This window comes from Ovis aries, chromosome 1 (assembly GCF_016772045.2).
Source record: "Ovis aries strain OAR_USU_Benz2616 breed Rambouillet chromosome 1, ARS-UI_Ramb_v3.0, whole genome shotgun sequence".
Classification (NCBI taxonomy): Eukaryota; Metazoa; Chordata; class Mammalia; order Artiodactyla; family Bovidae; genus Ovis; species Ovis aries.
In genome coordinates, this window is record NC_056054.1 from 217,141,443 (window position 1) to 217,156,592 (window position 15,150).

The 15,150-nt window shown below is 42.4% G+C and overlaps 1 protein-coding gene across 1 annotated transcript in view; it reads left to right on the plus strand.

The window, feature by feature from the left end:
* Positions 1-15,150, plus strand: part of SLC2A2 (solute carrier family 2 member 2) — a 37,676-nt gene that overhangs the window by 4,846 nt on the left and 17,680 nt on the right. Inside the window, exons 2-3 of the mRNA XM_004003162.6 lie at positions 3,712-3,804; positions 7,092-7,348. Of these exons, the coding sequence (XP_004003211.1) occupies positions 3,712-3,804; positions 7,092-7,348 (350 nt within the window). The remainder of the gene's footprint in view (positions 1-3,711; positions 3,805-7,091; positions 7,349-15,150) is intronic.

The following is a 15,150-nucleotide window of genomic DNA, read 5'->3' on the forward strand; positions in this document are numbered from 1 at the left end:
ATGACTACCAGAAAATCCCATGGATGGAGAAGCCTGGTAGGCTGCAGTCCATGGGGTCACTAGGAGTTGGACACGACTGAAGTGGCTTAGCAGCAGCAGCAACTAGAAAAACCAAAGCTTTGACTAGATGGAACTTTGTTGATATATATATATATATATATATATATATATATATATATATGGCTGATTCAAGTTGTATGACAGAAACCAAAACAACATTTTAAAGCAATTCTCTTACAATTAAAAAATAAATTAAAAAACCTCTCTTTCCTGTCTCCTTCTCAGTGGTATTTTTTGTTATCTTTAGGTGGAAGAAAGTGATCTTAGGGGCAACTCCAGCATTCCTACAGCAATGGCTTAGAACAATTTAATTGGGAGGTAATGAAACGGGAGTTCTATCTTTAAAAATTAACTTATTTTTGTCAAAGAAATGTAGGAACAGCTAACACTGTTGTGACTGAGACTCATTTGGAGTGTCAGAGGAAGGCTGATGGAGTGCGTGTGTGTGTGTGTGTGTGTGTCCATATGCAAGCACATGCACTCGGTCGTATCCACTCTTTGAAACTCTCTGGACTGTAGCCTCGAGCTTCCCAGGGTGCTAATGTAAAGAACCCACCTGCTGATGTAAGAGCTGTAAGAGGTGCGGATTCAATCCCTGGGTCACAAAGAAACCCTGGAGAAGGGAAAACCCGCTCCAGTAGTCTGACCTGGAGAATCCCCATGGATGGAGGAGCCAGGCAGGTTACAGTCCATAGGGTCACAAAGAGTTGGACATGACTGAAGCGATTTAGCACGCAGCATGCACAGATTGTAGCCTGCCAGGCTCCTCTGTCTGTGGAATTTTCGAGGCAAGAATACTGGCGCAGGTTGCCATTTCCTCCTGCAGGGAATCTTCTCGACCCAGGGATCAAACCCGCGTCTCTTGGGTCTCCTGCATTGGCAGGTGGATTCTTTACCGCTGCACCACCTGGGTACAGCAGGCCAAACCTGCTACCGCCACTGCCTTCCCCCCAACTTCCATTCCCGCTCACCACTGCCATGGTCCCTGGTTGCACTCAAAATAAGAGAGGAACCATATGCTTGTCTGGTAGGGACCGGAGAGCCAGCAGAGAGCAGAAGCCTGGGGTGGGAGGGGCGTCACTAAGACACCGGGTGCTGGGAGACCCTGCCGCTGGAGGGACAGGGGATGTGGGGAGGAAACTGGGAGAGCATATTGTGGCTCTGGGCTTGGTGTTGGGTAGAACCTAAGGTTCTTCAGCTAAGCTACAGAGGAGCAGTTGAGTAGCCTTTGTTTGTTTTTTCAATTTTTGCCAAAAACTTCACAAAAGTCTTCTGTGGGTGTGTGAGGATGGCGGGCATTTGTGTGGTGAGTGGTAGGAAAATGCGCTTGGAATTGGTGGGTGTTTGGTCATTTGGCTTCAGCATCAAAATTGGCAAATTCGATGAATATGTGCACTCTTGGATATTTTTTCCAATTTAGGAAAATTAGGATCCTAGATTTTCAGATATGTTTGGCTTTTGAATGTCTTCTGATTCGTGAGAAATTCAAAATAACCAAGTAATTAAAAGCATAGGTTCTAGATCCAAATCATTATTCTACAACTTACTGGCTGTAAGACCTTAACCTAGCCTGCTGCTGCTGCTGCTAAGTCGCTTCAGTCGTGTCTGACTCTGTGCGACCCCATAGACGGCAGCCCAATAGGCCCCTCCGTCCCTGGGATTCTCCAGGCAAGAACACTGGAGTGGGTTGCCATTTCCTTCTCCAATGTGTGAAAGTGAAATGTGAAAGTGAAGTTGCTCAGTCATGTCCGACTCTTAGCAACCCCATGGACTGCAGCCTACCAGGCTCCTCTGCCCATGGGATTTTCCAGCAAGAGTACTGGAGTGGGGTGCCATAACCTAGCCTAGTTACCTATAAAATAGGGATACTAATGGTACTGTTGTGAGGAGTGCTGTTGGCAGAATAAGAGCCCTCAAAAGATACTCTTAACTGTCCCTGGTTGTGTCCTTTGTCCCATGTGAATCTGTTACCTTACACAGAAAAAAGGGCCTTCCAAACATCTTTACTGTTATGGACCTTGAGATAGGGAGATTCTGTTATGAAGATGAAGGAAGGGCACAACTAATCAAGGGATGTTGTGGCCTCCAGAGCTGGGAATGGCCCTTGCTTTACAGCCAGCACAGACTCTGGTCCTTCAACAAGAAGGACCAAAATTCTATCCACTCAAATTTTCCTCTACATCCTCCAGAGAAGAACACAGCTTGCCAACACCTTAATTATAGTCTGGTGAGACTAGTATCAGACTTTTGACCTACAAGAACTGTAAAGTAATACATTTGTGTTACTTAAGCCACTAGTTTGTTGATTTTTTTGTAATAGTGACAAGAGAAAACTATTACACACACACACACACACACACAGTGTGTGTGTGAAGAGATACTAAATCACTTGAGTCATGTCTGATTCTGTCCTTCCCCATGGTCTGTAGTCCGCCAGGCTCCTCTGTCCAAGGGATTCTCCAGGCAAGAATACTGGAGTGGGTTGCCATTTCTTCCTCCAGGGGATCTTCCCGACCCAGGGATTGAACCCACATCTGTCTCCTGCATTGGCAGGCGGGCTCTCCACCGCCAGCACCACCTAGGAAGCCCCTTGTCTTATAGGAGAGGAGATTTAATGACAAAGATGAGAATGCAGAACCATGTATGACAGAGAGCAGGTGCACAACAGTCTTTCAGGAGAAAACATTAGCCTGCCAAGGGCAGAGCTGAGCGCTGTGGGAAGAGGTGGTCTCCAGCCAGCGGCTTCTGGGCCTCCTGCCTTGCTGCTCTTCTGCACTCTGTAACTTCCATGCCCAGCCCTCTTGGTTGCATTTCTGGTTTGGTTCTCAAGTTCAAGTTTCCGGGTGCTACTTACAACTCTGCACATACAGCATCATGCTTCCATGTCAAGATGCAAAGTAAGTGACTTCATTTGTAAAGCAGTTCTTGGAGACAATTTAGTATCGTGTCCTGTGGGCGCTTCTTTAAACATATATGCCCTGATCCCATCACTTAGGGTTTTTTGTTATCTGAAAATTTTTTCATGCTTCCCAGTACACGCTGAGTCTGACACAAGGAACCCATCATATCTCCTATCTCAAAACCCTGCCTATTCATATAAAGAACTCAGATTCCCTTGTAGCTCAGTAAAGAATCCAGCTGCAATGCAGGAGAAGCCTGGAGAAGGCATTGGCTAGCCACTTCAGTATTCTTGAACTTCCCGGGTAACTCAGACGGTAAAGAATTCGTGTGCAATGCGGGAGACCTGGGTTGGGAAGATCCCCTGGAGAAGGGCATGGCAACCCACTCCAGTATTCTTGCCTGGAGAATCCCATGGACAGAGGAGCCTGACAGGCTATCGTCCATGGGGTTGCAGAGTCAGACACAACTGAAGCGACTTAGCACATACACATGTGGAGAAGGATGTTTGGTTCCTTCCCTGGAGGAAGCTGTCCCAGACTTTTTGCTGCTTTGGCAGTATAGGGGAAATGAAAGACACCCACAGTCCCATATGAATGAGCCCTGCCAGGAACATAGGGGTATATGATGAGTAAGTATCAAGTGGCAAGAACCAGCCCATGGAAACTGTCAGAAGCCCATGCTGCAGACTGATGGGTGGTGGGTAACTGGAATTGCCTGGTGTTTCCCAGCCCTGTGTTCCATTCCCCGCAGGTCACCGGGACCTTGGTTTTGGCTGTCTTCACTGCTGTGCTGAGTTCCTTCCAGTTTGGATATGACATTGGTGTGATCAATGCACCTCAACAGGCAAGTGAAACATACAAGTTCTCTTTTTGGCAATTTCTGTCAGTGGCAGAAAGATATCAGCTCCTCATCCAGAGAGATAGAATGTGCCCACATGGGGAACATGTGGTAATCCGGTCTTCTGTCAGGTACCACGTGCGTGATTCCAACGCTGATAACTTGACCTTTACTCCTCATTTAATAACCCTCATAGAAAAAGAAAGAGTAATGAATAATTCTTGATCTCTGATTCTGCTGTTCGCTGAGCTCACAGAAAACTTCAGCCAGAATACCACGTGCCAAAAGGATTTAAAAAAAAAAAACAAAAAAAGGCTTAAGAGCTTATTGCAGCATATATTCAGAGCTCCTAGCCAAAAATGGATAGAAATGCCAGGGTGTAAGAAGAAACAGTGGAAGTATAGGTTTTTTTCAGTGCAGGAACATGTACCGAGCACCAACTCACTGTGTGTCAGGAGCCAACATAGGCTCTCCCCTGCTGATTCGCCCAACAACCTGGTTATGCCCATTTTTTGTCCAGATCAAAGCATTTTGGAGCCTTGGGTGGGGAGGGGGTGGAATCAGATAAAGGTAGTTAAAAGGTACAAACTTTTAACTGTAAGATAAGTAAGTACTAGAGAAGTGATGTTCAACATGACAAATGTAACTAAATATAGCTAATACAGCTGTGTGCTATATATGAAAGTTGTTAAGAGGGTAAATCCTGAGTTCTCATCACAAGAAAAAAAAAAATAGACAAGCAAAGGAGAAACTCTGTAGGAGCCTAACACTGGAAAGATTCTAGTCCTTCCCTCTACGTCAGTCTCCCATGTGTGATCCAAAGTAAAATAATATAAACCTTTTAAATAAGTCAAGAAGTCCAACAAAGTTTGGGTTTTCTCCACGTTGACTCTTTGGGTATTTTTAATATTGGATACTTTCTATCATTTTTCACTTTTACCGTATGCATCCCTACTCTGGTTTCCAGGAAATACACAGGAGAGAGATGTCATTTGTCTCAGATCCCACAGCCTGTAAGTGGGGGAAATCAGGACTTTACTCCCTTCCCTAATTCAGACCATCAGGCCACTTAGGGTGGGACTGATATTGTGTTCCTCTTCTTAACACCAGTGCCAAGCACAGTGATTGATATAAACATAAAGCGTTTAGTGAATGAAGAAGAGGGAGAGAGACAGAGAGGAGAAGCTGGGGAAAGGGATGGCATAAGGTGACAATACCAGCTTCTGCTGGGTGTTCTCTGTGAACCCATCGTATTTCGTCTGCTTCTCTTAACATAGTGGACTCTAAGGAAGATGTAAGAGACTACAGGGTGTGAATGTGTGAATGTGTACTTGCCAAGTCCGTCTGTTGAAAAGGGTTGCTCCTTGGACCAAAAGATGCTCTCTGGTTAGGCACCACATAGCATCATGAATGTGGCAGGTCTTGCCAAGGCTGAGAGATTTAAGGAATCACTCTAGGGGGTCATATCTTTTTTTCTGTGGCGGATAACATGTGCCAATGTAGCAGGATTCCTGAAATTTGGCATTGGTAGAACCTTTTCTCTCCTTGGAGAACTTTTCAAATCCTTATTTAAACCATCCTCTTCAGTGTTAGACGTAAAAATTAACCTAAGGTTCCCCTCCTCTAATCCAAGTCCTAGAGCCAGACATGACAACAGAGGTCATCCCTCTCCAGCATCAGGATTAGTGCCCCTCTATAGCCCCTTCCATCTGTATTTAAAGAGCTGTTTAAACACTGTTGTGTAAGAAGAATTTGTTTTTTATTAGCAGAATGACATTTGGGATTATTTTAGGGTATTTTTAAATCACATTTTTTTTATGACTGTGAATATTATGCATACCTGTTGCAGAAAGTTTCAGAAAGAAAACCATTAATGATTATTCATGTAGGGCAAACTGCTGAAAACATCTGGGCTATTTCCTTTCAGCCTTTCTTCTGTGTATATTATCCATATAGAGTGACCTTCCCATGAGGCAAAGGTCTGGATTGGAGTTCTTTTATCATAAGAGGATGTAAGTTCTCTCCTTCATCAGCTGACTTTACCACATAGGACTTTGCCCAGGTCTGGCAGCCTAGGACAGCTGCATTCCAGGTCATTGTTAGAGGTCCTCCCAGCCCACTGCTGCCAAGTGGTGACCAAATCATCCGGAGGAATGGCATGGAAGAAGGAAGAGCCGGAAGGATGTGCCTTTACTCAATTATACTTTTGTTTGAGTTTGCCTCTACTGAAACATTATAAAATATGGCTCTGTGAAATCTAGTTTTGAACACTGTTTACTCTGTTACCTACTGCACTCTGAGGATCCACACAAGACACTTCCTTTAGGTCCCAATACCTTCTCAGCCACTTCTGAGTTGGTTTTGATCTTCAGAATTCACCCATATACATGATTGTTTTCCTCTCTTTTCACTGGCTGCTGGGAAACTTATTAATAAATATGTAGCTCACCTAAAGCAAGGATAGAGCACCTGGTGTTTGAATTTTGTATGCTAACTTTATTTTTGGCCTCAACTTTCTCAAACTTTTTTCTTATATCCACTTTTTTGTTTCTGTTAAAATATTTACAGTAGCCAATTTAAATCCTGCTATGCAGGGCTAACAGTGGCATGGAAATGTATCTTTTCAGCTTGCAGGATAGTTTCAATATGGACAGTTGCCAATCTTTAAAACTTGAAGAATTTTACATAAAAATACACGTCTGGCTTCTCTTTAAAAATTAAAGGCCATGCAATGCTAGTCTCCAATTGCAGCTTCCTCCTTCAGATGGGACAAAGAAATCCTGCCCACTCAGTATTCTATTCCCAATAGTTGTTGTTTAGCCACTGAGTCGTATCAGACTCTTTGTGACTCCATAGACTGTAGCCCACCAGGCTCCTCTGTCCATGGGATTTCCCAGGCAAGAATACTGGTGTGGGTTGCCATTCCCTTCTCCAGGGATCTTCCTGACTCAGGGATTGAACCCATGTCTCCTACATTAGCAAGCAGATTCTTTACCCCTGGAGCCCATATTCTCAATAGTGTAGACTATATTTCAGCCCTCAAGTTATCAAGCTTCTTCTTGCTTCCTTGACTTGTTTGTTCCTGCCAGGTTCCTGTTGGCACTGGAATCTGTGACCTGTTTTATAGGATGTGGTCAACTGTAAGCAATCTATATGCATTAGTATGTGCATAACACACATAATTGAAATAATCCTGCTTGAACACCTAACAAATACTTTCAAGGAAAAACAAGCCAAAAATATATAGAATGTTTGAAATATTTCAGCTATTTTTCTTTATTTTATCTCCTTAGGTAATTATAACCCACTATAGACATGTTCTCGGTGTTTCACTGGATGACGGAATAGCTATCAACAACTATGCTCTCAACAGTACAAAGGAATTGCCCACAAGCCCAGGAGGTCCAACACCAGTCTCTTGGGCTGAGGAAGAGGCTATGACGTCAGCTAGCCTCATCACCATGTTCTGGTCCCTGTCTGTGTCCAGCTTTGCAGTTGGTGGAATGATTGCATCGTTCTTTGGAGGGTTGCTTGGGGACAAGCTTGGAAGGTAGGCAAATTTCATAAATAAGCGTACACACAGAAAAGTCACTATTTGGGGTTTCAGAATTTGTTTAGAAAGAAATAATCTTCCATTTTGTGGGATAGTTTTGGAGTTGTTTTTTTCAATTCATGACCTTATGAGTTAGGTTGGTATGGGACCAAATAAGGGCTTCCCTGGTGTCTTAGATGGTAAAAATTCTGAATGCAATGCAGGAGACCCAGATTTGATCCCTGGGTCAGGAAGTTCCCTTGGGAAAAGAAATAGCAACCCACTCCAGTATTCTTTCCTGGAGAATTCCATGGACAGAGGAGCCCGGTGGGCTACACTCCATGGGGTCACAAAGAGTTGGACACGACCAAGTGATTAACACTTTTACTTCCTGGACCAAATAATAGAGAAAGCTGTTGCAGTAAACTACTTGATTGTGAAGATATTTACAGAAAAAGTGAATTTGGTGTGTATTTCTAGATAATCACTTTGAGTCTCTGACTTTATAACTTATAGAATGTATTAAGAAACCACAGCCCATGTGGTTTAGTCACGAACTCAAGGGAAGAGTCAGGCATGGAATTTTTAAATCTATTGTTGGCTTTACCAAATTGCTCCATTTCTCAGACACCCAGTTTTTCCTTTTCAGATTAGAACTTGACATCTGGATCAGTCAAATCATAAGGTTAAGTCAATATCACCAACTCCCAGTTGCCCAGTGTACTTGATAGGGGGTTTCTAGCTGCTGCTACTGCTGTCTCAAAACCCAACCACAAATGAAGCAAATTCCTCAACTTTCTGTTTTGGATTCAAGCTTCGTGTTTTGGATTAAAAACATCAGTAGAACTCCTTTACATCCAAATTTCATTTAGTCATGTGAAATACTAAAGCTCTTAGAGTTCCCCCACCCCCATCAACTCAGTCCAGTTGCTCAGTCGTGTCCATCTGTTTGCAGCCTCATGGACTGCAGCACACCAGGCTTTCCTGTCCATCACCAGTTCCCGGAGCTTGCTCAAATTCACGTCCATCGAGTTGGTGATACCATCCAACCATCTCGTCCTCTGTTGTCCGCTTGTTCTCCTGCCTTCAATCTTTCCCAGCATCAGGGTCTTTTCCATTGAGTCTGTTCTTCACATCAGGTGGCCAAAGTATTGGCGCCTCAACTTCAGCATCAGTCTTTTCAGTGAATATTCAGAACTGATTTCCTTTAGGATGGACTGGTTTGGTCTCCTAGCAGCCCAAGGGACTTTCAAGAGTCTTCGCCAACACCACAGTGCAAAAGCATCAATTCTTGGGTGCTCAGCCTTCTTTATGGTCCAACTCTCACATCCATACATGACTACTGGAAAAACCATAGCTTTGACTATATGGACCTTTGTCGGTAAAGTAATGTCTCTGCCTTTTAACATGCTGTCTAGGTTTGTCATAGCTTTTCTTCCAAGGAGCAAGCGTCTTTTAATTTCATGGCTGTAGTCACCATCTGCAGTGATTTGGAAGCCAAAGAAAATAAAGTCTGTCACTGTTTCCATTGTTTCCCCACCCATTTGCCATGAAGTGATGGGACCCGATGCCATGATCTTAGTTTTTTGAATGCTGAGTTTTAAGCGAGTTTTTTTCACTCTCCTCTTTCACTTTCATCAGGAGGCTCTAGTTCCCCTTTACTTTCTGCCATAAGGTTGTTATCTGCATATCTGACGTTATTGATAGACAGGAAATAAAATAGAAAATCAAACAGTTATTTCTTTATATTTATTTTCTGGTCTTTGCATCCACTTTTTTCTTTAGCACTTTTCTCTGATGATAAAAATATGCAAATATGGAAAAATTAGAAAATGCAAAAACTTGTAAAGATCTAAATGATTTAGGTAAATACCTTAGTAATGTGTGTGCTCAGTCGTGTCCAGCTCTTCATGACTCTACTGTTGTAGCCCACAAGGCTCCTCTGTCCATGGGATTCTCCAGGCAAGAATAGTGAAGTGGGCTGCCATGCCCTTCTCCCCGGGATTTTCCCAACACAGGGTCTGAACCTGCATCTCTTAATTCTCCTGCGTTGGTGTACTGGGTTACAATTCATTTAATTATTAAAATTCCTACTTTAAATTATAGTTTTCCCTCTTTGGATATTCAGTTCAGTTCAGTTCAGTCGCTCAGTCATGTCCGACTCTTTGCAGCCCCATGAATCGCAGCACACCAGGCCTCCCTGTCCATCACCAACTCCCGGAGTTCACTCAGACTCAAGTGCATCGTGTCACTGATGCCATCCAGCCATCTCATCCTCTGTCGTCCCCTTCTCCTCCTGCCCTCAATCCCTCCCAGCATCAGAGTCTTTTCCAATGAGTCAACTCTTCTCATGAGGTGGCCAAAGTACTGGCGTTTCAGCTTTAGCACCATTCCTTCCAAAGAAATCCCAGGGCTGATCTCCTTTAGAATGGACTGGTTGGATCTCCTTGCAGTCCAAGGGACTCTCAACAGTCTTCTCCAACACCACAGTTCAAAAGCATCAATTCTTCGGTGCTTAGCCTTCTTCACAGTCCAACTCTCACATCCATACATGACTACTGGAAAAACCATAGCCTTGACTAGACGGACCTTAGTGGGCAAAGTAATGTCTCTGCTTTTGAATATCGTATCTAGGTTGGTCATAACTTTTCTTCCAAGGAGTAAGCGTCTTTTGATTTCATGGCTGCAATCACCGTCTGCAGTGATTTTGGAGCCCCCAAAAATAAAGTCTGATACTGTTTCCACTGTTTCCCCATCTATTTCCCATGAAGTGATGCAACCGGATGCCATGATCTTTGTTTTCTGAATGTTGAGCTTTAAGCCAACTTTTTCACTCTCCTCTTTCACTTTCATCAAGAGGCTTTTTAGTGGCTCTTCACTTTCTGCCATAAGGGTGGTGTCATCTGCATATCTGAGGTTATTGATATTTCTCCCGGCAATCTTGATTCCAGCTTGTGTTTCTTCCAGTCCAGCATTTCTCATGATGTACTCTGCATATAAGTTAAATAAGCAGGGCGACAATATACAGCCTTGACGTACTCCTTTTCCTATTTGGAACCAGTCTGTTGGTCCATGTCCAGTTCTAACTGTTGCTTCCTGACCTGCATATAGGTTTCTCAAGAGGCAGGTCAGGTGGTCTGGTATTCCCATCTCTTTCAGAATTTTCCACAGTTTATTGTGATCCACACAGTCAAAGGCTTTGGCATAGTCAATAAAGCAGAAGTAGATGTTTTCCTGGAACTCTCTTGCTTTTTCCATGATCCAGCTGATGTTGGCAATTTGATCTCTGGTTCCTCTGCCTTTTCTAAAACCAGCTTGAACATCTGGAAGTTCATGGTTCACGTATTGCTGAAGCCTGGCTTGGAGAATTTTGAGCATTACTTTACTAGCATGTCTGCCTACAATGCGGGAGACCTGGGTTCGATCCCTGGGTCGGGAAGATCCCCCGGAGAAGGAAATGACAACCCACTCCAGTACTCTTGCCTGGAAAATCCCATGGACTGAGAAGCCTGGTAGGCTACAGTCAATGGGGTCGCAAAGAGTCAGACATGACTAAGCGACTTTCCCTTCCCTTCCCTTCCCTTCCCTTCCCTTCCCTTACTAGCATGTGAGATGAGTGCAATTGTGGGGTAGTTTGAGCATTCTTTGGCATTGCCTTTCTTTGGGATTGGAATGCAAACACCTTTTCCAGTCCTGTGGCCACTGCTGAATTTTCCAACTTTGCTGGCATATTGAGTGCAGCACTTTCACAGCATCATCTTTCGGGGTTTGAAATAGCTCCACTGGAATTCCATCACCTCCAATGGCAACCCACTCCAGTACTCTTGCCTGGAAAATTCTGTGGACAGAGGAGCCTGATAGGCTGCAGTCCATGGGGTCGCTAAGAGTCGGACATGACTGAGCGACTTCACTTTCATTTTTCACTTTCCACTTTCATGCAATGGAGAAGGAAATGGCAACCCACTCCAGTGTTCTTGCCTGGAGAATCTTAGGGATGGGGGAGCCTGGTGGGCTGCCGTCTATGGGGTCACACAGAATCGGACACGACTGAAGCGACTTAGCAGCAGCAGCAGCCACTAGCTTTGTTCGTAGTGATGCTTTCTAAGGCCCGCTTGACTTCACATTCCAAGATGTCTGGCTCTAGATGAGTGATCACACCATCGTGATTATCCGGGTCGTGAAGATCTTTTTTGTACAGTTCTTCTGTGTATTCTTGCCACCTCTTCTTAATATCTTCTGCTTCTGTTAGCTCCATGCCATTTCTGTCCTTTATCGAGCCCATCTTTGCATGAAATGTTCCCTTGGTATCTCTGATTTTCTTGAAGAGATCTCTAGTCTTTCCCATTCTGTTCTTTTCCTCTATTTCTTTGCCTTGATCACTGAGGAAGGCTTTCTTATCTCTTCTTGCTATTCTTTGGAATTTCTTCCTTTTGTACTGGAGCTTTTCATAAGACTGTAAGAATTTTTGTAAACTAATAGGTAGCACAGAAACACAAGTTTTATTCTTATTCTTATTTGAAAGGGACTTCCCTCTACCATAAAAGAAAATGGTCAGTTTTTCAAATTTTATCAAATTATTGGTGTTTAGCTGAGCTGTTTTTAAAAATGATTTTCTCTATTTTTGGCTATGCTAGGTCTTCACTGTGGTGAAGGCTATTCCTTAGTTGTGGTGAGCAGGGGCTACTCTGTAGCTGCAGTGTGCCGGCTGCTTATCGCAGTGGCTTCTCCTCTTGTGGAGCCTGGGCTCCAGGATGCGAGGGCTTCCGTAACTGCAGTGCACGGACTCAACAGTTGTGGCTCCCGGGGTCTAGAACCCAGGATCAATAGTTGTGCTCGGGGGCTTAGATGTTCCCAGGCATGTGGGATTCTCCCAGACCAGGGATCGAACCTATGTCTCCGGCACTGGCAAGCAGATTCTTTACCACTGAGCCACCAGGGAAAAGCCCCTTAGCTGAACTTTATAAATCAGTATTCATAAATTATGCAGGTCATTAACTGGCTTTAGTTATTTTAAATTTTTTTCAAAATTATTTCAGTTGGAACCAAGTTTAAGCAGTAATTGGAAATTTTTCTAGATTACTTATCTCTACAATAAATAAAATTAAAACTAAATTAAATTTTTAAACATGGACAGACCAATTCTTTTAGCAGTTGTTGATGTTTATACTTCTCATCACTGAAGGAAAAAAATGTAAGCCCTTGTCCCTCATTTAGAGATAAGAGTCTAACAATTGAGTGACTCACTCTACGTTTACTGTCCTGCTGATGGAAACAGAATGCACATCTTCTCAAGTCTTAGGATCTAGCATTGACAATGGTCATACCCCAAAACAGTGTCAAATTATGATTTATTAAATTATTTGTGGTGGATTAAAAGCAAAGTTTCTTCTAGCTTTCTGTAGAAAAATGAAAAATGCTCGCTTCCTTGAGAACAGCCCTGAAACTAATCATTTAACTTCAAAATTAACACAAAACTGTTGAGTCTCTATAAAAAAATTATTTTCCTAGGAAAAGTCACTGAGAAATGACATGATTATCCCTATTGCCAGAATCATTGCTCCACTCATGAAAAGTAAACAAATAAAAATGTACTATTCCATTACTGCTTTAAAAAAAGCCTTTGCTTATAATTGTGTAAATAGGTATCTGTGGCCACTATTTGGGTTCTCAAGGTCAAATCTGGCATAGATTTGGGTTCTCGAGGTCAAATTTTACTTAAAATTTAAGGACCAGAGTAAGGTGGGGGAGACCATGATCTGGACAATCTACGTTACCATGAGTGAAGGAAGATATACATAGCTTGTTGCCTTTGAATGTGTTCTTCCTTTTGAACCAAAAATGGAACTGACCAAAATCAAGCATTAACCTTTGGTTTCACAGAGATCAAGTCCCAGCTCTGTAACTTAATGAGCAAGTTACCTCGGTTCTCTAAGACATTTCCTTGCATCTGCTATGTGGGGGAAAAAAACACCTCCTTTTGTGGTATTATTGTGAGGATTAAATGAAAATGAATATAAAAGGTTTAGTACACTGCCTGCCACAAAGTGAGTAGGGAGCAAATGTAGATGATGATAATGAAGAAGAAACTTATGCTAACAGAAGCATTCAGAGCAGATTTAAAGAAATAGACCTATATTTCTTTCTCCCTGATTCAACCATTTCGTGTATTTTTAGATTATTTATTCTTGGCTCTTTCTCACATCTGAGTAGAAGTTAAAATCCTTTAAGTTGTATAGAATGCTCCAGCAACCACTGGTGGTAAGGAAGAGGGACTTGAGAGCAATCTGGTATCAAAAATACTTTCAGGCTATCTGTCTCTGGTATGACTTTTTCTCTTTTTTTCCCCTACTAGAATATATTATCAGCTAGCTAGTAACAATTTCCTAAGATAAATTACTGAATTTGCCTACCCTCTGTCCTTGTGTAGAGAAAAAACTTCATAGAGAAACACCCCTATGTTTGTCTACTCTCCAGTTCTGAAGCTGGTCAGCTCTAAATCACTCTATCCACCTGCCTCTGGGGTGTTGATAATTTCCATATACTGCTGCTGCTGCTGCTGCTGCTAAGTCACTTCAGTCGCGTCCAACTCTGTGCGACCCCATAGACGGCAGCCCACCAGGCTCCCCTGTCCCTGGGATTCTCCAGGCAAGAACACTGGAGTGGGGTGCCATTTCCTTCTCCATTCCATATACTGGTTTCCCGTTACTGCCCTAATGAATTATTACAAACTTAGTGGCTTAAAACAACACAAGTTTGTTTCCTTACGGTTCTAGAGAACCAAATTCAGTTTCATTGGCAGAAGTCAAGGTGTCAGCAGGACCTATTCCTTCTGGAGGTTATAAGGAAGGGTCCATTTCCTTACCCTTCCCCAGCTTCTGGTGGCCAGCTCTGTCCTTTTCTGTGGCCTCTTCCTCCATTTTCAAAGCACATCATTACAAAGCTTTCTTTCTTTCATCTCATCACCTTCTCTTCTGCCTTCTTAATATAGGTACATCATTGGGCCCAATTTTCAGATGAAGAGATTATCCAATTTAATCCTTAATCATATCTTCAAAAATCCCTTTACCATATAAAATGATATATTCCCAGGATCTGAAGATTAAAATGTTGACTATTGTGGGGTATTATCCAGCTCATCACATGATTTGTTGGGAAAATGAGTATGAGATTATATAGTTTTATTCTTCTGGAAAAAAACAATCTGCCTGGTGTTTAAGATACTTGTTTAAGAAAAGCTCAGCTAGTAAAGTTTGAAACACTGAAACAGAATGTAACAAGATACTTAACGTTTCTTTGTGGGACAAATCTTCACATCATTCACTCAGGCGCTTTTATTGGCCTTATCGTCATTGACTGAACTTTGAAGAAGGTTTTTGTGTACATCACTTTCCCATTTAACAGGAAGAAGAGTATCAGATACCTGCAAATGTCAATATTTGTATGATCAATTTTGAAAATGGTGGTGTTTTTTGCTATTATCATCTTTACTATGTATTTTGCATTGGTTGACATTGATTCATAGATTCTGGAAATATGCTGGCATACATTGATAAAATATGAATAATTATAGTTCTCTGATAAGGCTAAAAGTAAAAGCAGGTTTTAATCTACTTCCAAATAATTTATACTAAAGAAAACTTAACTTTTAAAGTTCTTTCATGATCTATAGCAGCTAAAACCTTGTACCATTAAAAGAAAAAAAAGTGTCATAGGTTACAGCTACAGAGTTAAATTTAACTATCACCAGGCGTTTATTCTTCAAAACAGTCAGCATGTCGAAAACTAATTGTTAACTATTTAAAATGGTCTCAGAAGTGTTA